The sequence below is a fragment of the Leptonychotes weddellii genome, chromosome 14 (genome assembly GCF_054177405.1).
Source record: "Leptonychotes weddellii isolate Sample4059 chromosome 14, ASM5417740v2, whole genome shotgun sequence".
Lineage (NCBI taxonomy): Eukaryota > Metazoa > Chordata > Mammalia > Carnivora > Phocidae > Leptonychotes > Leptonychotes weddellii.
The window spans coordinates 80,140,417-80,166,562 of record NC_138382.1 but is presented as its reverse complement, the minus strand read 5'-3'; the positions used below and the strand labels follow the sequence as shown (position 1 = coordinate 80,166,562).

At 63.5% G+C, this 26,146-nt stretch overlaps 6 protein-coding genes across 6 annotated transcripts in view; 3 read left to right on the top strand and 3 right to left on the bottom strand.

Annotated features, from left to right (window-relative positions):
• Positions 1 to 1,329: 1,329 nt before the first annotated feature.
• On the bottom strand, positions 1,330 to 2,592 carry CYSRT1 (cysteine rich tail 1). Its single transcript, XM_081802654.1, has 2 exons — positions 2,262 to 2,592; positions 1,330 to 2,031 (listed from the first exon to the last, which is right to left on the bottom strand). Exons 1-2 carry the CDS (start codon positions 2,281 to 2,283, stop codon positions 1,601 to 1,603), a joined length of 453 nt encoding a protein of 150 aa, XP_081658780.1. The 5' UTR covers positions 2,284 to 2,592; the 3' UTR covers positions 1,330 to 1,600.
• Positions 2,593 to 5,407: 2,815 nt separating this feature from the next.
• RNF208 (ring finger protein 208) lies at positions 5,408 to 7,181 on the top strand. The gene is made up of 2 exons (XM_081802653.1): positions 5,408 to 5,488; positions 5,695 to 7,181. Exon 2 carries the CDS (start codon positions 6,218 to 6,220, stop codon positions 7,013 to 7,015), a length of 798 nt encoding a protein of 265 aa, XP_081658779.1. The 5' UTR covers positions 5,408 to 5,488; positions 5,695 to 6,217; the 3' UTR covers positions 7,016 to 7,181.
• Positions 7,182 to 7,707: 526 nt separating this feature from the next.
• LOC145716948 (ring finger protein-like) lies at positions 7,708 to 9,813 on the bottom strand. The gene is made up of 2 exons (XM_081802670.1): positions 9,781 to 9,813; positions 7,708 to 9,687 (listed from the first exon to the last, which is right to left on the bottom strand). Exons 1-2 carry the CDS (start codon positions 9,811 to 9,813, stop codon positions 8,452 to 8,454), a joined length of 1,269 nt encoding a protein of 422 aa, XP_081658796.1. The 3' UTR covers positions 7,708 to 8,451.
• A 197-nt stretch (positions 9,814 to 10,010) lies between these two features.
• Positions 10,011 to 19,521, bottom strand: NDOR1 (NADPH dependent diflavin oxidoreductase 1). Its single transcript, XM_006737373.3, has 14 exons — positions 19,293 to 19,521; positions 18,864 to 18,941; positions 14,321 to 14,418; positions 13,322 to 13,420; positions 13,134 to 13,235; positions 12,834 to 13,043; positions 12,300 to 12,421; positions 11,971 to 12,191; positions 11,764 to 11,871; positions 11,452 to 11,566; positions 11,170 to 11,316; positions 10,971 to 11,089; positions 10,801 to 10,895; positions 10,011 to 10,717 (listed from the first exon to the last, which is right to left on the bottom strand). The coding sequence occupies exons 1-14, from the start codon at positions 19,425 to 19,427 to the stop codon at positions 10,573 to 10,575; spliced, it is 1,794 nt and encodes a 597-aa protein (XP_006737436.2). The 5' UTR covers positions 19,428 to 19,521; the 3' UTR covers positions 10,011 to 10,572.
• Positions 19,522 to 19,545: 24 nt separating this feature from the next.
• TMEM203 (transmembrane protein 203) lies at positions 19,546 to 21,096 on the top strand. Its single transcript, XM_006737372.3, has one exon. It carries the CDS (start codon positions 19,799 to 19,801, stop codon positions 20,207 to 20,209), a length of 411 nt encoding a protein of 136 aa, XP_006737435.1. The 5' UTR covers positions 19,546 to 19,798; the 3' UTR covers positions 20,210 to 21,096.
• A 2,334-nt stretch (positions 21,097 to 23,430) lies between these two features.
• TPRN (taperin) overlaps positions 23,431 to 26,146 on the top strand; it is an 8,390-nt gene continuing 5,674 nt past the window's right edge. Inside the window, exon 1 of the mRNA XM_006737396.3 lies at positions 23,431 to 25,309. Coding sequence (XP_006737459.2) covers positions 23,495 to 25,309 — 1,815 coding nt within the window. The 5' untranslated portion in view covers positions 23,431 to 23,494. The remainder of the gene's footprint in view (positions 25,310 to 26,146) is intronic.

Genomic DNA, 26,146 nt, shown 5'->3' with positions numbered 1-26,146 from the left:
CCGCCCGCATGAGGGCCACCTCCCCCCACCCACACACTGTGGCTAGCCCTGGTCGCCCGCATGAGGGCCACCTCCCCCCACTCACACCCTGTGGCTAGCCCTGGTCCACCGCCCGCATGAGGGCCACCTCCCCCCAGCACCTGCCTGGTTATGGCCCCTGGGCCGGCATGGCGGCCGTGACTGCGGGCACAGCAGAATGGGGTGTGTCAAGAATGGTCAGGGTGGGATCAGGACCCTCACTGCCCAGCTGGGAGGAAGCCAAGAACCAGAGGGGCTCCTCCTCAGTCCCACCACCCCGCAGTCCGCAGCCTCCCTGACTGGTCCATCGGGTTTCTGCGGCTGGCCCGGGTGGGGTCATCCTCTGGTGGAGGCAGGCCATGGGGCAGGGGCCGGAAACCTGGCCCACCTGAGGGCCTGCACAGTCAGACCAATGACATAGCTACCCACACCCAGAGGTAGGTCTTGCCTTGTGGACAGTCACCCTGGGTCAGAGGAGGGCTGGCACCAGGACCCGTCCATCCTGCGAGGCCAGCTCCGCCTCCTCCTCCGGCTGTCTCTGCCTGGCCCTGGAACCGTCAGAGTGCCCAGCGCAGGCCTTACCCCTCGGTCCTTGCCCCGGCAGCCCAGCCGCCCCCCAGCGGTGAGGCGATGCCAGCGTCCAGCAGCTTAGCTCCCCACACGTGCTCCCGGGCAGGCATGTTACGCTGCCCAGACAGATGGGAGATCTGTGTTCTGAGGGGCCTCACCGGCCAGCTCCTTTCCTGCTCCCCTCATGCAGGAGGGCCAGGCCCTGGAGGCAGGACGGCAGATGAGCAGCATGGCTTGGGTGCCACACAGCAGATGTTGAGGAATTGGACGTTTCATGAGGAACCAGAAAAACACCCCAGCTGAGGTAGGGCAGTGACTCACGGATGGGCAGGGCCTGGTGCTGGCTGCCTGGGTTCCTACTCCCAGAAATTTGCCAGAGTCAGTCCCACCTGCTGCGGTCCTGCCAGGGTGATCCTCCTCCTGGAGGCCTCTCTCGGGCTCCCCCCACCCCACCCCGGCTCCATGCATAACATCCTCCTACCGACTGACCCACTGCCTGACCTGTCCGCCAGCCTTGGCCTCAGCCCTAGGGAATGCAAGGCAGCTGGAACCCAGGCCTGGCTGGTGGGCCAGGGCGGGGGACACTCTCCCACCCCTCCGGTCCAGCCTCGGACAGACCCGAGACCAGCAACATGGGGTGGCTTCCCCACCCCTGAGTGTCCCACAGAGACCGAGGCCCGCGGTGTTGTGCAGCCCGGGACCCTCTTCCAGGGCGCAGCAGTGAAGGACAGCAACCGGAGCAAAGCTCGCTCCACTTTATTGCCTGGGCCGTGGGCCTCGGGGGAGGTGGTGGCGGCTGTCCCCGGGGCCATCCCAGCCGGGGCTGGCCGCTTGCCAGGGGCTGGAGCCGGGCGGTCGGCCTTCTCGGCAGGTAGGTGCTCCCGTGCAGGGTGCGGAGGGGCCAGCGCCCGTGCCAACGGGCCGGTGGCTGCCCCGAGGAGGAGGGCAGCGCTGTGGCGCCCGGGCCGCGGCGGGCCCTGGGGCAGCAGCGCGTGGCCTGGCGGGGGCGGGGCTAGGAGATGGAGCAGCAGCTGTGGCAGCGGCAGAAGCGAGGGCAGTGGCAGCAGGAACAGCAAGGGCAGCAGCAGCAGTGGTGGGCGATGTCGTCCCCGCGCCCGACGGGCGGCCGGCCGGCGTGGGTCAGCGCTGCCGGGCACTGCCCACTCCCGGGGGGGTGGCCAGGCTGCGGCCAGGCCTGCCGGCCCTGGATCTGGGCGGCCCCCCTGGTCCCCTTGGCGCCTTTGCCCTCTGGGGCCTCCTCGGTGGGCTGCAGGAGCCGGGTGGGCTCCGAGGGGCAGGGCCCCGCAGGCAGAGGCTGCGAGCCCCGGGAAGAGGGCGCCACCTCCAGCTGCTGCCCCGGGTCGGGCCGCAGGTGAGCCCGGGGGATGCTGACTCGGGCATAGGGGTTCTTGACGACCGCCTCCTGCGGGTCCGTGGCCCGGCCTGGCAGGGGCAGACAGAGGAGGCAGTATTGGCTCGGGGGAGGAGGGAAGCTACAGCCCAAGAAAGCTGCCCCCACCCGCCGCGGGGCAGCCGGCCTGTGTCCCAGCCGCCCTCCCCGCACGGCGGTGCCCTGCGATGGAGCTGCAAATGGGCCGGGAGGCTGGGGAGGCAGCTGGGCTGTGCCCACGGTTGAGCCCCAGTGCAGGGGAGCCCCTCAGCCCAGCACCCACCTGAAGTCGTGATGGCAGCCATTGACCCTCTCGTCCTGTGGGCCAGGTCCCAGTGCCTCTGAGGTAAGTAACTGGCAGCTAGCTGCCTTTTCCCTCCTGGGGAGGGGTGGGGCCGTGGGGTGGAGCTCAAAGATGGGGTTCCCAGGATCCCAGGAGGCCCGGCTCGTCCAGCACAGAAGTCACCCACCCTTCCTGCTCTGGTGGGTGGTGGCCCCTGCCGGGGCTCCAAGGGGCACTGACAGCCCGGGTGACTCAGCCTCCACGCATCTGGGGCACGTCCTCGGCCCTCCAAAGACCTGCAGCTTGCCAGGAAGGAGGGCAGGAGGCAAGCCTGCTGTCAGCCTCAGATCCCAGGCCATCACTCACACACCTCGAAGCCCCTGCTTGAGGCAGAGGACAGAGGTCCTCACTTCAAGCAAAGCCTCTACCTGGCACACAGAGACTAAGGTGTTTGAGAGCACAGGCTGCTTGGAGGTTTGCATTTTTTAACCAATAAAGAAGGTTTGATTTACACACCTTTGCTATAACTATTCTTAAAATGGGCGACGCACAGGGGCTTCATTGACAAATGACACTTCTGGCTCGTTTCTTTTTTTTTTTTTAATATTTTATTTATTTATTTGAGAGAGAGAGAGAGAGGACGAGCAGGGGGAGTGGGAGAGGGAGAAGCAGATTCCCGGCTGAGCGGGGAGCCCGACATGGGGCTCGATCCCAGGACCCTGAGACCAGGACCTGAGCCAAAAGCAGACGCTTCACCGACTGAGCCACCCAGGTGTCCCTTCTGGCTCATTTCTGAAACTGCAGTTTCCCTCTCCCTGGTGGGCTCGCAGACCGCAAGCTCCCCACCTCACCAGCATCTCCACCATTGGAACTTACACCTCCTCCCACCTTCATCTGTCAGGGGGCAAGGTGGCACCTGCCACACAGGGTCGCCGTGTTTTGTGGTGACAATGGATGTGAGCACTCGGGTCTGGGCCTGGCACTGGTGATCTTCCCCCAGAACCATCTGGGCAGTAGGGTGGGGCCGGGACACGCACCCCCAGTCCTTGGTGCCCAAGTGAACCCCCAAGGAAGGGCGGGACCAAATCAGACGTGGCTCAGAGGCCGGGGTGACCGGGGTGGCCTGCATGAGGCCAGTCAGACCGGTCCGGGCACGAGTTCTACCGATGTGGCACCGGGTGAGGAGGGAAGTCCTCCCGGGGCCCGGGACCTCGCAGGTGTGTGACAGATGCTCATTGCGCAGGCTCCAAAAGCCCCGCCCACTGCCCCTACAGGCTCCGCCCCTTGCTGCGAGGCGGAGGCTGGCGCATGCGCGCAACAGGCCTGGGGCGGCCGGCGAGAACTTTATTCCCCAGAAGCCTCCGCGCTCAAAGGTTTCTCTAAAGACCCGGTTCGGGGTCCGCTGGCCTTGGACGGTCCAGAACTCAGCCTGGGCGGCTCAGCTCTGACCCGCAGGGCTCCGGCTCCGGGGGCGTGGACTTGGGCGGGCTCGGGGAGGTGGGCCTGCACGGGGCGGGACCTCATGTCCAGGGGCGGGGCCTCAGGGCAAGGGGTGGGGCCTGGTGGCCGATGCCTCCTTGGGTGCGCGCCCAGCGAGTCGCTGGGAAGTTGAGCAGAACTGGAGGCCGAGGCTGGGTTCCTAGCCCTCCCCTGGCCGGGGCTCTCTCAGTTGCCCCACCTTCACGCCGGGGCCCATTAGGGCCTCGCTGCCCATCCTGCCGGGCACCTGCTCACCTGCGCACATCCCACACCCGCTCTCGCTAAATGGCTTTGGAAACTGATCCTGAGGTCACACAGAGCTGCAAAGTACCCCTGTGGCCCAGGTTCGCTCCTCCAGTCTGTTTTGCCCGCGTGGGCTTCCTCACCAGGAATAGGGACCTCTCTGGGCTCTGCTGCCCTGAAGGACCCCCGGGGAAGGCCTATAGCCAGGTGTAGTCAGGCCCGTACAGAGGAGAGGGGCGGTGGCCAGAAGAGGCTGAGACTGTCCAGGGTCAGGCACAGGGCCCGGTGCTGGTCACAGGAATGCTAGCATGCCATGTAGTAGTGGGAGGAGGTCAGGGGGTGGCACTGCGGAGGCCCCCCACCCCGCAGCTGTGGTCCCCTGCCCAGTAGTTGTCAACATGTTCTCTGCCTTTTCTCTCAGCTGAGGGCTCCCCACAGGCAGAGGGTATATCCCAGGGAATCAAGGAAGCCTGGCTTGAGGAGGAAGCAGAAAGGAATGGGGCCTCTATGCTGGGTGGGGTCAGGTTAGCACACAAATATGTGACAGCAGGGCACGTGCTGACCTGGTGGGATGCCTTAAAGGGCCACCCCACCCTGGGTGCGTGTCCTCAGTGGGCTGCCCCGCTGGCCTGTCCAGGTGTCTGTCTGACCTGCACACCCCTCACCCCACCCATCTGTCCAGCATTCCTGCCCTTGGAGCCTTCTCCCAGCTACTGTCCCCCCTCTCCATCCACTCCTCGAGTATCTTGCTCACCCTCATGGTCACCTCGTCCTCGTTGAGCCCATCCGCCTTGAGCACAACCTGGGTGCACTTGTGAGCGGGAGGCATGCGCACTGGGGACAGAGTGGAAGGACAGGCAGAGACCCTGACTCTCTGGGGGGACACCTGGCGGTCTCCCGGTGGGGTCCTGGTAGCCAGCTTTCCCGAGACCACCTCTCCACTCCTCTTGCCTTCCTCCCTCTGGTATTGTGAGGCCCCAGGCTTCGAAGAACAGGATTTCCCTTCTAGAATTGGAGGTGGGGATCCTTGACTAGGACCCAGGGTCGGCCAGGCAGGACTCGGGGTGGGGGGGTACTGGAAAGGGGCAGCGCGGGGGTCCTGGTCCATACGCGGCTCGCTGGGGCGGGCAACCCCGGGAGCGGGCGCCAGGCCCGCGGCGATGGAGGGGCGGCTGAAAGACTGGCCCCGCCCCGCGGACCCCGCGCGGGTCCCCAGACGGGGGGTGGCGCTGCGGGCGCGGGCGGGCGCCGCGCGCACTGCGGTCCCCGCGCCTCCGCCGCAGAGCGCGCCACGCTCCGCACGCACCTGCCGCCGCGCCGCGCTGCCCGGAGCCCCGCGCCCCGCGCCCCGCGCCCCTGGGAGCCGCCGTGCCGCGCCATCGCCCGAGGTCGCCGCCGGAGCCGCGGGAGCCGCCGGGCCGAGGCGCGCGCGTCGCATCCGGGCCTGCCTTTGAGACAACCTCTGCGGCGGCGGCGCGCGGCCGGGGGACGCCAGGCTGGGGCAGGTGAGCTCGGGCGGGGCGGGACGGACGCGGGTCGCGACTCGCCGCCCCTTCCCACCCGGGCAGGGCTTGGGCCGTGGGGGCGGGGGCTGGGGCGGGGGCTGGGTCCCGAGTCCAGCGAGGGTTAGGGTCGGAGGTCGGGCGCCCTGTCTTTTGTGCAGGGTGAGGGTGGGCCCGGGCGCTGCCCTCACGCTGTCTCTCACCTGCAGCTCGGGCCTGGTCCAGGCCTCTCTTCTGCTCCCGCCGCCGCCGAGCCCGCGGCCTGGGGCCTCCCGCAGCCAGGGCTCAGGCTAGCTGCCTTCCCTGGGCGCCCTGTCCTGGAGCCATGGGGCCCACCTAGCCCCTGCCTGCCCGGATGTCCCTGCTCAGGGACTGCTGACCTCCGCTGCAGGGGGAGCTCCCCCCACGCCCCCTCGCCAGCCTCAGCAGCCAGAGACCCTGGGTGAGCCCCTGGGCCGGACCTGCAGCCCAGGGCAGCCTTCCATACCCCCCTGCCCCCGCCTCCCTCCTCCTCCCCCACCCCTTCCTCCTCCTCCTCCTAGGACTGGACCAGAGAAGCCACTGGGGGGGGCCCTGCCCCCCCAGCTCTCGCCGGCCGCCCCCAGGAGTCCTCGGGGCGGCCGGGGTCCCCACCAGGCCTGGCGGGACCAGGATGCTGCTCCCTCCCCTCCTCCCCGGCCTCACCCAACGCCCCCACCCACCCGAACACCCAGTCTAACTGGAGACAGCCGGATGCCGGTTGACCCTGGGCCCGAGGTGGGCAGTGGCTGGCCAGGCCTCCTCATGTCCTGCCTGAAGGGCCCCCATGTCATCCTCAAGATGGAGGCCATGAAGATTGTTCACCCTGAGAAGTTCCCTGAGCTGCCGGCGGCTGCCCCTTGCTTCCCACCTGCACCGCGGCCCACCCCTGCTCTGGCACCCAAACGCGCCTGGCCCTCAGACACAGAGATCATCGTCAACCAGGCATGTGGGGGGGACATGCCTGCCTTGGATGGGGCACCCCGCACCCCTCCCTTGCCACGACGGCCCCGAAAGGGCAGTGTGGAGTTGGGCTTCCCCCGAGTGGCGCCAGCAGACGAGGTCATCGTGAATCAGTACGTGGTGCGGCCTGGCCCTGCCACCTCGGGGCCCCCCGCCACGGCGGCACCAGCTTCGGGGGAGCCCCTGGAGTGCCCCACCTGCGGGCACACGTACAACGTCACCCAGCGGCGGCCCCGAGTGCTGTCCTGCCTGCACTCGGTGTGTGAGCAGTGCCTGCAGATTCTCTATGAGTCCTGCCCTAAGTACAAGTTCATCTCTTGTCCCACCTGCCGCCGCGAGACTGTGCTCTTCACGGACTACGGCCTGGCTGCACTCGCCGTCAACACGTCCATTCTGAGCCGCCTGCCACCCGAGGCGCTGACCGCCCCGTCCGGCGGCCAGTGGGGGGGTGAGCCCGAGGGCAGCTGCTACCAGACCTTCCGACAGTACTGTGGGGCTGCGTGCACCTGCCACGTGCGGAACCCGCTCTCCGCCTGCTCCATCATGTAGCACCCGCCCGCTCGCCACTGCCCGCCAGTCCTTGCTCGCCGCTTCTTCGGGGACCCGGCCCTGCCCTGTCTCCCGTTGACCCCTCGCCCACCACAGCTTCTGGCCCCTACCCATGTGGCATTATCGCTGCAGCCAGCTCCGCCATTAAAACTCTTTGCCAAAGTTTGCACCTTGCGCCCTGGACTGAAGCCTGCTCTCGTGGCCTGTGCCCAGGGCTGCGGCCCAGACAGGGTCCAACCAGAGGTAGGCCCGGTGCCGCTTGGGGTCAGCCTGCTCTGCTTGCTGGGGCCAGGCTGGGCCAGGCACGGCACTCAGGAGGGCTGGGCCTGGCTGTGTGTGTGTGTGTGTGCATGCGAATGCCCCACACGTCTGTGCAGAGCCAGCCAGCCTCCTGTGTGTGGGCAAAGGGCGGACGTGTCCTCTGCACTGGCCACTGGAGGTGGGGGCAGCTGCATGGGGGACACCTCAGTCTCTCAGGCTCCTGGTACCCACCGGACCCTCTGAGCCAGTCTGAGCCAGGGTCGAGACAAAGGCTGCCTGAGACCATGGTGGGGTAGGAGGACCAGGGGCCTTCGATCTTGTACCCCACTACCTGGACTTGGGAAGGAAGCTGTGTGGTGGAGGGGGGAGAGGAGGGTTGGGGAGAGCCGCAGGGCGCTGAGGAAGCGGTAGAGACGACGAGAACATGGTGGCGAGGTCTCGGTAGCAGCTGCTGTGTATTGAGAGCCATTTCTCGTTCAGCACGTCACCCACAAACCCGTGAGGTCATGCTGATTGTGTCTGTCCTTTAGATAAAGGTCCCAGGCTCAATGACAGGCGGTTACAGGGCACTCAGGGGCCTCGGGTCAGTGCTGTCCAGCCCCAAGGCCTAGTCGTTCGGGGACATGTGCTGGACACCTGGCCGCTCGGGCCACCCCCTTGGGTCCTGACCCAGTGAGTGAGGAAGCTGTCTGTGGCCTGAGCTGGCACAGCAAGGGCCCCTCCCTTCCACTGCCCTGACCTTCAGGGAAGACACACTGGCCCTCCTCTGGAACATGACATGGTGGGGACCCTGCAGCCCCTGCCCAGGGCCCCACCCTCACCAAGGAGTCAGCTCAGTACCAGCCTTCTGGGTTCACTTTTGCAGCTGCTGTGTCCCTCTTGCAGACAGGCCGGGTGGGTCAGGGAGAGGGGGTGAGGACAGGCCACAGGCCTCCTCCAGCACTGCCCACGGGCACCAGTAGTTAGCGTCGGGCGGCAGGGTGGTTTGAAGTCTCTGGCTCCTGGGTAGGCCTGGCCCCAGACCCGGGTCTGGATTGAAGGCTAGTGCCCGGCTCCATCTCGGGCTTTTCAGTTTGGTCGTCAGGCCTCGGGGCCAGCCTGGGGCTCCTGGTCCGTCGGTGGCCAGGACTATCCGAGGCCCTGGTGGTGCCAGTGGCAGGTGTGATAGGCCCTGCTCAGTGACCAGAGCGGTCCAGCAGCATGAAGAGCAGCCCCAGCAGCATGAGTGGTGCGAAGATGAGCAACAGGCCCAGGAGCTCAAGGGCCAGTAGGCCCAGCAGTGCCAGGCGGCGGGTGCAGGGCCCTCGCTCCCGCAAGGCCCAGAGCCGGGCACCCAGGCAGGGCGGGCAGGGTAGGAAGGGCAGGCAGCCCTGGCCGCCCACGGGCCCCGCCAGGAAGCGTAGCTGGTAGCGGTGCTCTAGGGAGGCCCAGGGCCCAGGGCCCCGGCGGGGAGGAGCAGGGGGGGTCGGGGGCCGTGGGCCCTGCGGCCCATCTGCCTGCAGCAGTTCCTCCTGCAGCCGGCAGATCTCCCACTCAAGCATGGGTGTCTTCTGACGACACAGTGGGCAGCACACCTGGCCCAGGCCGGCGCTGGGGGCTGTGCCCAGCAGCTGGTGCAGGCAGCCCATGCACAGGCCGTGGCCACAGTTCAGCAGGACCAGGCGGTGCTCACTAGGCCCGTAGGGCTCTGTGCAGATGGGGCACTCCTCCTCCCCCCACTCCCCTGCCTGCTCCCCAGCCCCATCCTCCCTTGCTTGCTCAGCCCAGGGGCAGGCTGTGGCCGTGGCCCCCAGCAGGGGCTCACTGTCTAGAGCCCCAGCACCCTGGCCGTTCCTAAGAACCTTGCTGTCCAAGTCTTCCTCTGCCAGCACTTGGAGCGGGGGGGCTAGGCACTCCGGGCCCGGAGAGGCTGAAGGCAGACCGGTGAGTCCAGAGCTGCGGTCACAGGGGCCATGAGTGGGGGCCCTGGGGCAGGAGTCCGGATGGGTGGGCGGGGTCCCCAGGGTGGCGACCGGGTGGTCGTGGCTGTGAAGGTCAGTGTGGCCCTCTGGGCTCGGGCAGGGTCTGGCACTGACCTCGAAGCAGCCGCAGCCTGGTCCCAGCGCCCAGCTTCTTGCCCCACCCTGGAAAGTCACGGTCGCTTGGGCCCCAGTGCTTCTGCCGGCTCCGGGCGGGTCTTGGGCCCACGGGTGCCGTCTCCACCGGATCTGCCCGGGCCCAGATGTGGCCACGGCCCTCCGCTGCGCTCGCAACCGACGGACGGAGGGACGGACTCCAGGTAGCAGCTTTGTGGGTAGGCCAGCCAGCCTGACTCCTCCTACAGGAATTCCCCTCAGAACCCTGAAGGCCCCTCCCAGGGGCGGGGACAATGGCTGCCCCGCCCCCCGCCTTCCCGCCCCTGCCGGGGACTGCTACTCCGCGGGCTGGGAAGGAATGGTCAGTTCGCGCCCTTCTTTCCAGGGCCCGCTTAAGGCTGCCCCCTGCTCGACAGAGCCAGGGCAGACCTTGTACAAAGTGGGCAAACAGCCGGCACACATCACAGTAGAATCAGACCCCTAAGTATTGCAGCAAAGATGGCTGAGCAATGGTGCAGTGCCCACCATGGACGGCTGTCCCCATCCAGACCCACTGTGGGCCACCCAGCCCCCCGAGGCACCACGAGCTGTCCCCATCCAGACCCACTGTGGGCCACCCAGCCCCCCGAGGCACCAAGACAGTCACAAGGAAGAGCAGATCAGAAGCAGCCACCCAGAGCCCACAATTTATTCCTGAGGCTTTTCAGGAGTGGGGTGGGGAAAGTCTGACTGGCTGGTGGGCCTCCTCCCACTGCTCTGGTCCTCACTGACTTCCAGCCTGAGCCCGAGCCCCGTGAGGCCCTGAGGCAGCACCGGGTGCTTTGTGGCAGAGGGTGACTGGGAGCCTGCTGCCCCTAGGGCAAATAGGGGGGTGGCATCCGGCACTCCCAGGGACCCTGCACCAGCTCAGAAGGTTCCTATGCTGTCTGGGGAGCCCCTGATGTCCATCAGGTTGCCTGCTCCTTCCTGAGGCACCGTCCCTACGCAGGGTGATGCAGCCCAGGGACAACCCTGACCAGGACCCAAGTTGGGGCCAGTGGGGAAAGGCCAGCAGGAACCCTGGATGGGGGCAGGGTGGGGTGGTGAGTGGGCAGTGGCGTCGGGGCTGAGTATGGGACCCCAGGTGGACTGGAGTGAGGCTGTGCAGGGGACAGTGGGGGAGGTGATGGTGGCCCCCCAGAGGGCAGTGGCTAGAGTGGCTGAGGCCAGCAGGACGGCTCCTTAGGCCCACGTCTCACTCTGGAAACGCAGCGTCCGCTGGAGCCTTGCAAGGTAGGTAGCTGCATCAGGGCCCGAGAGCCCACCCTGCTCCTGGAAGATCGATGTCAGGGCTTCCGACACGTCTGCTGGCATGCACTTGGCGTTGCTGGAGGGACAGGCCAGGAGGGCTCAGTGTGGCTGGGACCCCCGAGGGCCGGCTCCCACCCCCACCCAGCGGCCCAGGCTCACCCTGCCAGGTAGAAGTAGGCACCCTGGCGGTCCAGCAGCTCCCACACCAGCGGCCCGAGCTCTCGTAGCCGATGCTGCACATACACCTTCCGCTCCTACAGGGAGGTGGCAGGGGCTGGGGAGGTGAGTCTGCATCCTGGCCCCTTCCCCTTCCCTCCCAGCACACCCACCTGTTCCCGGGAGAAGGCCGTGAAGAGTGTCAGGCAGCCCCTCCCCTCCAGCTCCATCCACTCAGCCTCCCAGTAGAAGTCCTGGTCGCGCAAGCGGCAGCCAAAGAACAAAACGTTTCCTGGGGGAACACAAGGTGGCCTCTAGGCTTGGCCCAGTCCAGCCCCAGCTGCCGCCCTGCCCGAGATCCTGTGTGCTCACCGCTCTGACCCTGGGCCACGCGCTCCTGGACAGCTGCTCGGAAAGGGGCCACGCCAGTGCCAGGGCCCACCATGATTACAGGTGTGCCTGGTGTCTGTGGGAAGGTCAGGCCCCCAGGCCGCACCCACAGCGGCACCTGGACAGGTCCTACGGCAGGAGAGAGGAGGCATGAAGAGGCTTCGAGGACCAGGGCCCTAGCCCAGGGCTGGCCGTGGTGCCCAGGGGAGAGCAGAGGCCCCGGGCCCAGTCCTCTACGCCCACCCTCCGGAAAGCGGGGGCCACCTTGCCCAGGATCCAGCGACGCCAGCCAGGAGGAGCAGAGGCCCCGGCGGGGCTCCTTGAGGCGGGTCTGGAACTGCACCACAGCCACGAGAATCTGCAGCCTCGAGGGGTGAACCTGGGGGAGGCGTGGTGGGTGCCCTGATCCACTGCTGTCCCTGCTTGTCACCCCGGCTTCAGGCTGCACCCACTTCACCCAGGGCTGGTCCCAGACGTGGGGTAGATGTGGAGGGTCGGGGCGACCTCCCAACCTATATGCCTGTATGCGGCATGGCCCAGCGTCCCCGCCCTGGGCTCTGCCCCACAGGCCCTCACCAGCAGAGAGGAGGCGATGGAGAAGGCCCGCGGACGGATCGGGGGGATGAGGTCCAACAGGTAGTCTGCGGGGATGGCTCCAGCCGTGTGTGGGAAGTCGCACAGTACCTGGGCAGAGACAGCCTCACATGGGATTCAGCCAGCACGGCCCCGCCTGGCTGTGGCTCAGAGCCCCGGGCCTGCCCGCCTGCCCACACCTGCTCACACCTCCAGGATGGTCCTGCGAGGCCGGTTGCAGTAGGAGTACAGCTCCTCCTGACCTTGGGGGGAACTGAAGTGCAGCAGCTTCTCCCGCTCCAGCTCATGGGGAGAGAGACAGGCCAGGAGCTCGAAAAAGGAACGGCGGGGCACGCTGGCGATGTCCAGGTAGTGGGACACAAGGTGCCTCACGGAGCAGGGCTGGGGCAGCCGCGCAGGGCAGGGCACATCTGCAGTGGGGGGCAGGACCCAGGGGAGGGCTGAGCATGCCAGCAGACCCCACAGGGTGGGCAGAACGGGTGGCCACGGCCGGGCCTCCCCTGGCCCCTGGCGCTCACCTGGCTCCCGGGGCAGCAGGGTGAAGTTCTGGTCCGGGTCCAGGCCCAGCACCTGGCAGAACCGCTGGGTGTGGCTGGCCGCGTTCTCGGGCTGGATCAGCACCACGTCACCAGCTGCAAAGCTGTGTGGGAAAGCCGCCGGGAAGAGTGAGACGGGTGTGGGCAGGGCACCGGGGGTACAGGGGAGGATGCTGGGGGCACGGAAGCAAGAGTCCAGGGAGGGCTGGGGTGAGGGGTCCTCGGATGGAAGTGTCTCCCTGCCGCCTGGCCCGCACCCCTCCACCCTGCTGAGTGCCTGCTCTCCGGCTTTGGGAGCAGACCTTCTGCACCGCCAGCCACGGCCCCCAGCCTCGGCACCCCCAGCCACGGACCCCCCAGCCATGGACCCCCAGCCTCGGCCCCCCCAGCCACGGACCCCAGCCTCGGCTCCCCCAGCCACGGAACCCCCCAACCACAGACCCCCAGCCATGGCCCCCAGCCATGGCCCCACAGCCACGGCCCTCGACTGCCCACCTGGTGTCTCGGGCCCCTCACCTGAGCCCGGAGCCCGTGATGTCGAACTCCATCAGCCGAACGTCCTGGAAGTGCGAGGGGCCAGTGACTCTCTGGTTGGTGACCATGGGTGCCAGGAAGGGCTGCTGCTCGGACGGGGGACCTTGAGGGTCTGTGCCGGCCACACGCTGCCCCTCAGAGCACACCCTGGGGGCCGCCGGGAGGAAGTGCAGTGTGAACTTGGAGGGCAAACTGTGGAGAGGGCACACGCAGGTCAGGCTGCCGGTCAGTCTGCTGGCAGGGCCTCTGGCCGCTCCGCTGCACCTGTCGGCCCACACTCACGGGACTCCGGCGGGGATCGTGCCAAGGTCAAGGGGCACGGGGTACAGCCCCAGCACCTTCCCCCATAGATCATGCAGCCAGGGGTCGACGGCAGCATCAGGCCTGGGGAGAGAGCGTGTGAGGGCTAGTCTGAGGGGCCCCTGCTCCTGGCTGGGCCTGCAGGGCAGCGCCCCCCCCACTCCACTCACCCCAGCTCATGCTGGTCATCGCCCAGGCACACGGGCAGGAGGGCGCGGCCCCCAAGCTGCAGCAGCCGACGGTGTAGCTTCTTGGCCACAAAATTGAACCTTTGGAGAGAGAGCGAGGCTCGGGCAGGCCCCAGCCCCGGGGCTGCAGGGCGGCGAAGGGGAAGCAGCCCCAAACGAGCCCACAGCGCCTCGCAGGGAACGCTGTCAGCAGGAAGGGCTCCCCACCCCCCATCCCCCTCGTGCCTGTGTTTGCACCGCCACGCACAAGTGTCTACGGGAGGCACAGAACAAAGCTCCCCTGCAGAGGAGTGTCACACCGCTGCCATCCCAGCCCTCCTCCGGCCGCACCTGGCTTTGGAGGCGGCGGCACCTGCCCTCCCTCAGCCCCTGCGCCACACAGGTGGGGGGTTTCCACGATTCAGTGACCTGACGACTGGCATACCCTTAAATGCAAAGCCCTCGGTGCTGCTTTAAGAAGGAAAAGCAACAGTACCCTTAGCTTAGGACACAGATGTGTCCTGAAGATCTAAGAGGTGGTCACTCCACCATACCCAGGGAAATAGTGGCCTTGGGGGTGGCTCCCAGGGGCTGGGGGCCTTCTGTGCCCCTCGCTTGTCCCCACTGCACTGCTCTCCGTGCTCTTTGTACGCCCAAATATCTCCCGACTACATGCTTTCCTAAGAGTGCGAAGAGTCAGTAGGTCTTTGCTGCCCTGGGTCCCATGTCCACCTAGGATGCTGGCCAGGTCCAGACATCACCCCCTGCCCTAGAAGACATCCCCACTTTGCTGCCCTGCCAGCCTCCGGTCTGTGCCCTGCGCACCCTTCGAAACCTAGCTGCTCCCCGGTGGCCCCTGCGGAAGCAGGATGTGCAGCCTGGTCCCGGCCCAAGGTCCAGCAGGAGCCCTGGCGGCCCAGTCACCCGTCCCTCTACAGGACGCTTTGTGCTCAACCCCGAGGACAGTCCCTGTGGGCCAGCAGCCCTCCCGCCCCTACTCACTTGGCGTATGAGGAGTCGCCGAGGCCCAGGACAGCAAAGTCCATCTGACAGAGGGAGGTCGGTGGCAGATTCTTCCGGAATATGAACCTCCAGAAGTTCTACAGCCAAAAGAAGCCAAGTTAGAGGCCCTGCTCTAGACGACCAAGGTCCCAGGGTAGGGTAGGGAGGAGGTGCATGCTGGACCCACCCTGCTCCTCTAGACCTTTGTTATTAAAACAAGACCGGTTTTTATTCTATCATGATGGCAAAAAAAAATTGGGAAAAGGCACAAAATCATAAAAAACAAAGTTGCCCGGGGGGGCGCCTGGGTGGCTCAGTAGGTTGAACCTCCGATTCTTGGTTTCAGCTCAGGTCTTGATCTCAGGGTCGTGGGATTGAGCCGCATGCCAGGCACCACGCTGCTCAAGATTCTCTCCCCTCCCTCTCTCAAATAAGTAAATCTTAAAAAAAAAAAAAGCAAGCAAGCTGCCCCAGAGCCACCACCAGAAGGTGGAGCTTCACCCCATCCTGGGCAGAGGGTTCAGAGAGAAGACTGCTGGGGTCCAAAGCGGGGAGGCCACAGCTGCTGCCTGCCCCCCCCAGCTCTCCCCAAGGTGGGGGAAGCCCCTGCTTCTGTTCGGGTCTCCCCTGGACACACCTATGCCTCCGCACCAAGAGTCCTGTGTCCTGAAGGCCCCTCCACCCCCAGCTCTGAACCCCAGGCGGCCACAGGCACCCCTGCGGCCCCCCAGTGGTCCTAGCCCCCCCCTCGGTGGAAGGTGAAGTTTCTCTCCCTTGGAGCCCCCTCCAGACCCCAAGTTCCCATCAGCGTGCTTGGTACTCAGTGCTGCCCCCTCGGCTTCCCACCTAACTCGCTGTGCAGGCTGAGGACCCAGAGCTGTGCCTTCCCCAGGGTACTCTCATCCCCATCGTCTGGCCATCCCAGACCCCCAAGGTCAGAGCCCGGTGCCTCTCCTTCCCACCGGGGGGCCCTCACGGTCCTGGGCCACTCTGTCCCAGCCTCCAGAGGCACTTTCCCAACACAGATCACCTTCAGCCCATGGTGGCCTGAGCCCTGGTGACACCTACTTGTGTGCGGTCCAGGACTTGAGCTGCACTCCACCTCCCTTCTGCTTCTTAGCTCTAGAGACAGAGGCCCACTGGGGTGGAGGGACCCGGGCCCTGTCCAGGCACAGCTCTGCCCACTGGCCCTGGGCCACCCCTGGCCTCCCCAAGGACTGTGCTGCTGGGGACTACACCCACTCTGCCTCCGGGGACCTCTCCTGCGCGCTCCTTAGAGACCGGTTTCCGGAAGCCTGCAGAGAACGTCCTTCAGGTGCTTGCTGAGAAGCAGCCCAGCGAACATACACTTCTCACAGCTCTGCATCTGAGCATGCCCAGGCCCTCCCTTCACAGGGACCGGCAGGTTAGCGGGCACACTTCCACGGGAAATCCTCTTTCCGAAGAGCCCGAGGCCCTGCTCCAAGCTGGTCCAGCCAGGCCACAGGGGCCGAGAAGCCAGTGTCCTCCCGTGCCCTGCTGTCTGTCCCCAAGAACTGCAACCACCATGACGTGCCTGGTGGGAGCCTTTCCATCCAGGTAGGCCCTTCCCAGGCGCGGGCGGGCTCTCTCCATTCTGGGACATTGTGTGACTCTCTTTGGTCAGTTTCTTCCCACTCTGTGGTTCACCTTCTGAGGTTACTCGAATGACCTTAGGGTTTGGATTTGTGTCTTAGCTCATTTTTTGTTACACATTCCAGTAGAATGTCTCAACTCCACTCTTTGATCTTTTCAAGTTTTCCTGACATTGTTTTCAAGAGCATTTCCTCTGTTTCCGGGTTCGTCCTGTTTCTGTGCTCTTGTCCCATGGGTGCCGGGTTCTGGAGGGTCTGCCCTGTCTCTGCTCCTCCAGGTTACGTCTGCGCTTGTCTTGGTCTCTTTCAGTGGCGTCCTTCCCTGAGGGTGTGGTGGTTCTTCACGGTCCCCTTGGACTTAAGAAGCTGACAGAAAACCATGAGTTCGGGCCTGTCACCCAGTGTGGGTTTCATGGCCAGGATCCTGCTGGGTCTTCCGCTGTGGTTACTCACTTTCCCGACAGAGGGCTCCCCCTGTCCGCTCCCTGGGAGCGCGTGCCTGACCTCAGGGTTCTGAGGACCAAGGCAAGGCAGCCAGCATTTAGTACACAGCTGGTCACTAAGCCGGGTCTTCAGCAGCACCCATGCCCCCTCCTCCGTGTCCCTGGGACCTCATTCTGCAGCCTCTCCAGGCCCTGCTGTGGTTGGGGAGGGCTCTCTCCTGTCCACCTCCATGGTGGGGTCTATGCCTGCCATCTTCCTTGTCCACCCTCATCCAGGGATGACCATCACCTCCTTCGTGCTGTTGGTGTCTGATATCCAGTCTGTACCCCAGCTGACCTCCTAGAAGTCTTTGTCTCCCCTCCTCTCCCTTGCCCTGTGTCTTGGGTATCCACCCTTCACCTCCTGCTTTTGATCGCCAGATTTGCCTTCTCTTCTGTCCCTCTTCCTGTCTGAGGAGACCCCTCCTGATTGTGCTGGGGTCTCGGCCCCAGGTCTCCTATATCATTCCCGCTGTGACCCTGTTCTTCAATCTTAAGCCTCTTTCTCCCCCAGTCTCCCCACTCCCAGCATTTAACAGGTCTCTCTCACCTTTTTTTTTTTTTAAGATTTTATTTATTTATTTGAGAGTGAGCAAGCAAGCAAGAGAGCACAAGCTGCGGGGGAGAGGCATGAAGGAGAAGCAGACTCCCTGCTGAGCAGGGAGCCCGATGCAGGACTCAGTCCCAGGACTCAGATCATGACCTGAGCCGAAGGCAGATGCTTAACTGACTGAGCCACCCGGGCGCCCCATCTCTCTCATCTTATTGATACTTTCTTTCCAACCCCTTAGCCCCAATCACAGCCAGAATCTTTTGTTTCCTGTAGGCTCCATGTTGGGCGCGGAGTTTAAACTCACAACCCTGATATCATAACCTGAGCTGAGATCAAGAGTCAGACACTTAACCGACCGAGCCACCCAGGCGCCCCTTTTGTTTAATGTAGAGACATTCTTAAGATTCTCTCTACTTAGTTGTTGACCCCGTGACTCACTTCTCTCCCTGTGAGTCACTGAAACTGCTCTCCCCAAAGTCACCAGCAGTCCCTTTGCTGATAAACCCTACCAATGCTGCTCAGGCCTTATCTTACTTTACTTCTGTGCAGCTCTGAGTGCTGGAAACCTTCCTCTCAGAAGTCACCTCTATGCCCTTGACCTTGGATTTGGTACACTCCCTCTTTTTGCTGCTGGGGCCACTTTCCTGCCCCTCACAGGCCTTCCTCCTCCTCTCATGCCCTTGGTTTTCAGGGCAACCTGTCCCAGGAGAGAGGGAGAGCTTCCTTTCTCATGCTTCACCCAGGATACTTGCTAGGAAGTAGCTCGGATGGAGCTCCATACCAACCTTGCATCTCGACCTGGATGACTCCTAGCACTTGACCTCCCTGGTCTCTATCTCTGTGCCTGGAACTACCAGCTATTCTGGTCCCCGAGCCCGAATCCCTGTTTGATTCCATGTCCTCTCGATTCTACCCTGACATCTCCGGAGTGTGTCTATTTTTCTCTACTGCCTGCCACCCTCCTGGTCCAGGTCGCCAGTCTTGCCTGCACTGTGCATACTCTGGAGCTGTTCTTGCTCTCCTATAGCCTGTCCTCCCCTATTGACAAGTGGCAGTTTTGCTAGAGTACAAATGTGACTGTGTCACCCAGTGGATTCCACAGCCCTTCACTTCAAGTCCATCCATCTTACTGTGGCTGCTGGGCTCCTTGGGATCAGGTCCAGCTTCCTGCCTCTCTTCTCCCCTCCCACCCTGATGCTCTCCTTGGCTCTGTCCTACTGAACTGCTTTCTACTCTTCCCAGAGGTGGTCTTTCTCCTCTGCACAGGCTTCTCCCTCTTGCCTGGCCAGCCTCCACTTATCCTCAGGACTTAGCCTACACGCCTTTCTTCTCGAAAGCTCTCCCTGAGCCCATAGGTTGGGCTAGATAGCTTTTATGAATGCCCCCATGACATCTGGTACTTTCCCTGGCAACATGTATCTCCTAGTATTGTAACTGCCTGTGAAAGTTGTTGCTTGTGCTATGAGGTGAGCTCCATGAGGACAGAAATAGGTTCATGGCTGGATTCCCAGCACTAGATCATGCTTGGAATAGAATGTGTACTCAAAAGATGTTCAAAGAATTGAAGAATGTTCTGGGAAGGTCCACCAGTTTTGAAATACACACGTAGACCCAGACCTGATTCATACACAGCCCTGGAGAAAATATTACAGGTTAAAATGGAGAACAAGGCTATTCGGTGGCCTGTGAAGAGTTTATTAGGGAGGACAGCCAGAGCCAGAGCCCCAGCTCCATCCGAAGACACCCTTCCCAATCCATAGCTGACGTGCGGCAGCAGGTATAGGAGGGCAAGTGTTTATTGTGCTTCTGGGGCTCTCCAGGCAAAGAAAAGAGAGTGAGGGTCCAGGGCAGTGATCTGAGCTCCTGAGCAGAGAAAGCCTTCAGGTCGGCCTTACCTTCATGTTGTCAGGGGGATCTCCTTGGCCTGTAGTTGCACAAACAAATATCACCAGGGGCTCATTAATCAGATTCACCTCAACAAAAAGACACACGTGTAAGACCTCGGGCTGTAATGACTAGGCATCCTCTCCGCAGCCTGGCGCCCTCTCCCTCGCTCACGGCGGTCGGACAAAAGGTCTCAGGGAGCGCCCGCGCACGGCCGGCCGGCCCTTTTTCTCTTTCAGGTTCCACCCTCCCACCTTGCCTGCTCCCTCCCTCCACGCGCTAAGCCAAGCCACTGTCCCAGGTTCTCCCGCCCCCTGAACCCGCCGTAAGCGAAGGGCCTGCTGTCAGACAAAATGCGGCGCCCTGCGGTCGAGGGCTCGGAGGGAGGCGGCGCCCCAGGCCGGCTCGGTCTCCCCGCCGGGGCCCCAGGGCGCCCTCACCACTGAGTAAGAGTCCAGGGCCTGCACCCGGCAGTCGAGCCGCCGGCGCCGAGCCTCGCGGCCCAGCCTCTCCGACACATCCTGAGCCGTGCCTGTCTGGCTGCCGAAGAGCACCAGAAGGCCCGGGCTCGGCATCGGGACGACCGGGAGATGCCCGCACCCAGGTACCGGGCCTGCTAACAGCTCCCGCAAGCCTGCGCGGCCCGGACCTGCGCGGACTTCCGACTTCCGGTGATGGCCGGAAGTGACGCCCTCAGGCCGCGCCCTGCAGGGCATGGCGTCCGAGAGAGGCGGGCGTCCGCTCGCGGCCAGTACTGGGTCCCGGGCCAGGGCCAGGGTATTGGCGGCACGCCAGGGCCGAGGGCCGGGACAGGCGCAGCCGCTCGCTGTCTCCCGCTCGCAGCAGCGGCGACGGCGGCAGGCGCCGGCGAGACCCGCGGGGAGAGGAGGAGCAGCTCCGCCGGTGGGACGCTCGGCCGGGCCCCGGCCCGCGCTCAACCGGCGCGATGCTCTTCTCCCTCCGGGAGTTAGTGCAGTGGCTGGGCTTCGCCACCTTCGAGATCTTCGTGCACCTGCTGGCCCTGATGGTGTTCTCCGTGCTGCTGGCACTGCGTGTGGACGGCCTAGCCCCCGGCCTCTCCTGGTGGAACGTGTTTGTGCCCTTTTTCGCCGCCGATGGGCTCAGCACCTACTTCACCACCATCGTGTCCGTGCGCCTCTTCCAGGACGGAGAGAAGCGGTTGGCCGTGCTCCGCCTCTTCTGGGTCCTCACGGTTCTCAGCCTCAAGTTTGTCTTCGAGATGTTACTGTGCCAGAAGCTGGTGGAACAGACTCGGGAGCTCTGGTTCGGCTTGATCACGTCTCCAGTCTTCATTCTCCTGCAGCTGCTCATGATCCGCGCCTGTCGGGTCAACTAGCCTCGCAGAAAGGCCGGAGAGAGAACTCCGGATAGCTAGGATGCTGGACCCCAAGCTGAGGTCCCACTTCCACCGCACCAAAGGAGAAGTCTGGGTCTGAAAGCAAAGTCAGCTCCTGCCCTGGCGAGTGCCCAATTTTCTCTATACCAATCATGTCTAAAATTGTTCCCTCAGCAGGGCAAAAAAGAGCAGCCTTGATCCTTAAAATGTATTTCTTGTTATTTCATGCTTTGAATAGCTAATCCTGAATTGAGATGCTGAGAAGGACCCAGGCCAGACAGTGCAGAGTTCCTCTGACAGTTGGAAACTGCATATATGTAAAATGCCCCGATGGGCTCTGAGTATTTTCATGGATCTTGGAAGAGTACTCCTTGTGCAAAGGCTGCAAAGCCGGACTCGGGGATTTCCTCTGCCCAGCAGCGCTGACCTAAGAGCCCACTGCCCCATCCATCCAGACAAGACTTAGATGCTTGAGCTCTAAGTGGTGTAAACGAGCTTGTGTCTCCTCCCCTGAGCCCCTGGGGAGGATGGCCCTTTCTTCATTCCAGCCCAGGCAGACAGAAGTATGTTGAATAAGCATGATTGGGACCCTATATTTGGAGATCTGCCACCTGAGAGAACTTCGCTTATAAAGCACTGCTTGGCTTCCTATCCCAGTCGATTGCAACTTTTCCACCACCTTGTGGCCAGCACTGTTAGCACACCTGAGACAGATTTAGGCCTCCCTAAGGGACCAGAGAGAGGAACAGCTTTGATGCTCACAGGCACTGAGACCTGCAAATGGTCTTGGCCCACGTTTGTTGGGCTGGGGTCTTTAGTTTAATGCCAGTCAGGTGCCAAATGAGAACGTTTGCTGAGATAAAAATAAAATAAGAATGTTTTGCTGAGATGTGCAGTGGTTGCCTGAGCTCTTGAGGGTGAAATCAGATGAATGCTGAGATGCTGCCCCCTGTGTCATGTAGCTGGTTACAAACTGTGGGAGACCGGAATGTACTAGAGCTTCATTGGTGGATGGGGGCATTCCCTCGGAGAAGCCTGTCTTCCTGCCCGGGGAGCCAGGGTGAAGACAACATAGGGTAGGCCTGTGTTGAGGCACTGCTGAATAGTTTGTGTGACATCAGAGCCTTGTCTTCCTGCCAGTGTGTGGTCTTTATAGGCCTTGCTGTGGAGCAGGGGTCAACAAACTATGGCCTGAGGCCTGTTTTTGTACTGCCCATTAGCTGAGAGTGATTTTTTACATTTTCAAAGGCTTATAAAAACAAAGAGCATGTGACAGCAAGTGAATGTGGCTTGCAGTTGGCACTCTTGGCCTTTTGGGTCAAATCATTCTTTGATTGGGGTGGGGAGTGGTGCTGTTCTGAGCATTGTAGAATGTTTAGCAGCATCCCTGGCCTCTACTCACTAGATGCCAGGAGCACCCCTCACTTGTGACAAGCAGAAGTGTCTCCATACATTAAAAAGTCTGGGAGACAAAGCTGTCCCTGGTGAGAACTGCCTAAAAATAAAATATTTACTGTCTGGCCCTTTACAGAACAGATTTGCAGACCTTTATTTTAGTGAAGCAGCTTTGTGACCCTCTGCCTAGAATGGATGCTGCATGGCCTGAGCCATTGAGATGCTTGCGTTGGAGACTGGTCTGGTTTGTCCCACAGCTACAACAATGTTTTCTACCCAGGATTGGCATAATTTGTGTCAAAATCAGAAGATGAACATTGCCAGTGGGTTTTCTTTGTTTTGTTTTATATTTTTATTATTTAAAGTTCATTTACGTAATTTCTACAGCCAATGTGGGGCTCGAACTCAGGACCCCGAGATCAAGAGTCGCATGCTTCTCTGACTGAGCCAGCCAGGTGCCCTGGGAGTGGGTTTTCTTTTAATGTTATTTTTAGGTTGCATGTTTTGTTGTATCCTGTTTTATTTTGTAGTTCAGAATTGAGCCATCCTGTTGCTATAGAAGTGATGAGCATAAGACGGCTTAGTTTCCTTTGGAAAAGTGATTTGATCAGAGTCCTGAAAAGGAGACACTTGACTTCTGGAAGGCTGAAATCCAGTTTATTTTCTTGGCTTAGTAGAGTGGAAAGGAGTAAGTCAATGTTAAAGTAGTTGTAGTGCAGACCACCATGGGGCCCGGAAGCTGAGAAGGGCACCCCGGGTTGAAACCTGCCCGCAGTCTATGTGGAGCCCCAGGTGTCCTTGGAGCCCTGTCCCTGAAAGGTGAGGGCCATAGAATGCAGTGGTGCCATTACTGAGCAAGTGCTGAGTGCAGGAGAGCTGAGGGGAAGGCAGGTAGCATCCCTCTGTGTCAATGCCCCCTAATCTCATCTCCCCTTGGCTTCACTGGGCCTCAAAAGTGTGGTGGGTGCTGGGAGTGAGCTTCTTCACGGCAAGGGCAAGAAAGCTGGGCCCTTAAGGTCACTGGCACCCCTACTAGCCTTGGGATGGGGGAAGTTCAGAAGATGAAAGAGGAGTGTGGGGAGGCAACAGGGTGGAATGTACAGCCTGGCTTTCGTGGCCGTCTGCATTGGAGAGCTTTCTCTCTCCAGCTTCTGCACTCCTGTTCCTGCTCAGTGGGCCCTGGATGGCAAAGTGTGGGGTAGGGCTTCTGCTACTTGTGTGAACAACAGAGTGAGTTCTGGGGGCTGGCAAAAGTTAGGGGTTCCTGAGAAGCAGTTCCTCAGCACTGCGTGGGGCTCCAGCATTAGCCTCTCCAAGTCCTGCAGAGGACCTAGGACCACAGGTGGGCAGTCCCTGAACCAGCGGGGACAGCTTTCCAGTCCTGGGCAGACCCTTCTTCCACTGCGTTCTGAGCGTGAGGAACAGGTGGACTGGGTGCCGGCACGGTGAGGAACGACCGAGCCCAGCCAACGTCACCCACCTAGCTGGGCACAGGGTCACGGGGGTCACTGCCGGCCTGGACCCAGCCCCGCCGGGCTCCGCCCTCCGGTCCTCGCAGACCAATGGCGCAGAGGCGGAAGTGGGGCCGCCAATGAGCGGCGAGGGGTCGGAGGCGTGTCCAGGAGGGCAGTCCCCAATGGAAACCGGCTCGGAGACTGGCGCTATCCAACTAGGCCCCCCGGGAAAGAGAGGTCAGGGAGCGCAGTCTCCAATCAGCGCGGCTGGCCATTCTCCTCTGCCATAGGTGGGGCCGCGGGGAGCGGGGCGGGTCCGAGCCGGCCCCTCCCCAATAGACGGCGGCCGGGGGGCGTGGCCGCGGCGCGAAGGCCGGCGGCGGGCGGAGGCCGCAGTTCCCCGCGCGAGCGCTGGCTCCGGCGCCCGCTCCGCAGCATGGCCGGCCTGGGGCGGCCGGGCCCGGGGCCCCGCGCCGCGCTGCCCGCCTGGAAACGGGAGATCTTGGAGCGGAAGCGGGCCAAGCTGGCCGCCTTGGGCGGGGGCGCGCCACCCGAGACTGGGGCCGAGGCGGGCGCGGCGGAGACCTCGGAGCCGGCGGCCGAGCGGCTCGTGCTGGCCGAGAGCCTGGGCCCGCTGCGCGAGAACCCGTTCATGCGGCTCGAATCGGAGCGGCGGCGCGGGACGCGGCAAGGCGGGGGCGAGGGGCCGGCGGGGGCGCGGCCGGTGCAACACCTGTTGGAGCTGTACCGCCGCGTGCCCGGTGTGCGCACCATCCACGCCGACAACATCCTCATCATCGAGTCGGCACCGGGCTTCCCGCCCGCCGGCCCCGGCCCGGGCCCTGGCCCGGCCGCCCGCATCCGCGCCGCTGAGGTGCTCGTGTACGAGGCGCCGCCGCCGCCGCCCGGGCGCGTCAGCCGCCTGCTCCAGAAGTTCGACGCCCCGGCCGCGCCGATCCGCCGCGGGAGCCCGGAGCGCGGACGTACCCCGCCGCCGCAGCCACCGCCTGCTCCCGGCCCCGCCGCCCGGCGCGTGGGTGAGGGCGCCGCCTGCTTGGAGCCTGAGCGCCGTGGTACAGGCCCTGGGGCGCGGCGCAGCGACTTCCTGCAGAAGACCGGCAGCAACTCCTTCACCGTCCACCCTCGGGGCCTGCACCGCAGCGCGGGCCCTCGCCCGCTCCGCAACGAGCCTGCAGCCCCCGCGTCCCGAGCCGGCGCTGCCAACGGCCTCGCGGGCTCTGCGCCTGGGCCGGGCGAGTGGAAGCCAAAGGTGGAGTCGGGGGAGGCCCCCGTCCACCCGCCCCCCAGCCCCGGGACCCCCAGTGCCACTCCAGCCGCGTCCCTGGCCTTGCCCACACCCAGCCCCGCCAGTGCCACTCCCAGCCAGCGCCAGTGGGTCTCCGCGGCCACCAGCGCCAATGACTCCTTTGAGATACGGCCGGCAGCCAAGCCAGACATGGATAGGATCCCTGCTGGGGACCTCCAGGCCCGGGCCCTGGCCAGCCTCCGTGTGAACTCCCGAAACTCCTTCGTGTTCATCCCCAAGCGCAAAGACTCTGGGGCCCCTCCTCCTGAAGGGAGGCAGGCCAGGGGGCTGCCAGAGAGAGAGGTTGGCTGGGCCTCCCAAAGCCTGGAGCTCGAAGCCCAGCTGGTGCCTGGAAGGGATAGGGTGCCTGCTGGAGGGAGGAGCCCCCTGGGGGTCGAGGAGGGGGCCTCCCCCAGGCCAGCTACTGCCCTCGTGGACCAGGCTGTTCGAGAGCAGAGGCTGTCCTCACCATCCCTGTGTCCGCCAGCTGCTGCCGAAGCTAAGCCTGCCCAGGGCCTCGGGGTTCCCAGCTTGGCCAAGAACGGCAGGGAGCCTGGGAGGCCAGGGTTGCCTGTTACCTTCATTGATGAGGTGGACTCAGAGGATGAGGTCCCCCAAGAAGCCAAACTGCGCTGCTTGGGGGCTGGTGGGCCTCCTTGGTACCACCCGCACCCCACTGGGCCTGGGCACCCGTCAGGGCGCCAGCCCCGAGGTGGCAACACCTTCACTGTGGTGCCCAAGAGAAAACCAGGGTCCCTGCAGAGCAATGGGGAGCCCGGGCCACAGGAGGCTGAGGAGGAGGCAGGCAGCTTGTCAGATCCCCCTGCCGCCCTGGGGACCACACTGAAGAAGCGCTATCCCACCGTGCATGAGATTGAGGTGATTGGTGGCTACCTGGCTCTAGAGAAGTCCTGCCTCACCAAGGCTGGCTCCTCGAGAAAGAAGGTCAGTGGGGGGAGCAGGGGGGAGAGCCACTGGCTGGGAGGGAGAGAGAGGTCACGGGTCACAGAGCTGTGGGTCTAGCATGTGCCCGCTTCCTAGGACACTGGGCTTGGCTGGAGGATGGCTTCTTTGTGGACCAGAGGAGACCCTGGACTGGGTGGCCATGCAAGCTCCAGGAGGGGCTGAGCTGGGGAGGGAGGATCCCTGGTTTGGGCTCCAGTAGAGCCCTAATGGCCCAGAGGGGACAGCGTAAGGTGTACTTTGTAAGGCTGTGGGGAGGTCAGTCCAGTCAGCACCATGGCTGCCGTTCTGTTCCTGCGGCTGCATCTGGAATTGGTGGGGCACACCTGTCTCATCGTGGGTCCAGCTGGTACAAGTAGTTCTGGGCCTCTTGGTTCCACGCTGGCCCTGGCTTCTTGGCCTTCTGGAGTCCTGGCCTATGTGGGTCGCAGGTGCCAGGACAGAAGTGGGAAGGCACAGGAGGCCTGTGATTTGGGTGTGGTCAGATCCCTACCCCACTGTCAGCCTAGGGGTGCAGCACTGGGAACCACTCAGTGGGAGGCTGTCAACTCCCCCAGAAGGCGTGTTGGCCTGGAGCTCAGCAGGACCTGGCTTCATGCAAGTGTTTCTTGAACTTCTAGTGTGTGCCAGGCCTGGGGTGTGATGCTGGAAGCAGTGTAGACTCTCCCCCTCATTGGGGGGGATGGGCCTCAGGCAGAGACCCAGCTGCAAGACCAGGAGCCCTGCTGGAGCCTTAATTCCCATCTGCCCAGTGGCCTGGAACCCTCTGGGCTCAAGGAAACGTTCCTCAGATTCTTCCTGGTCATTCTAGCATCTGGG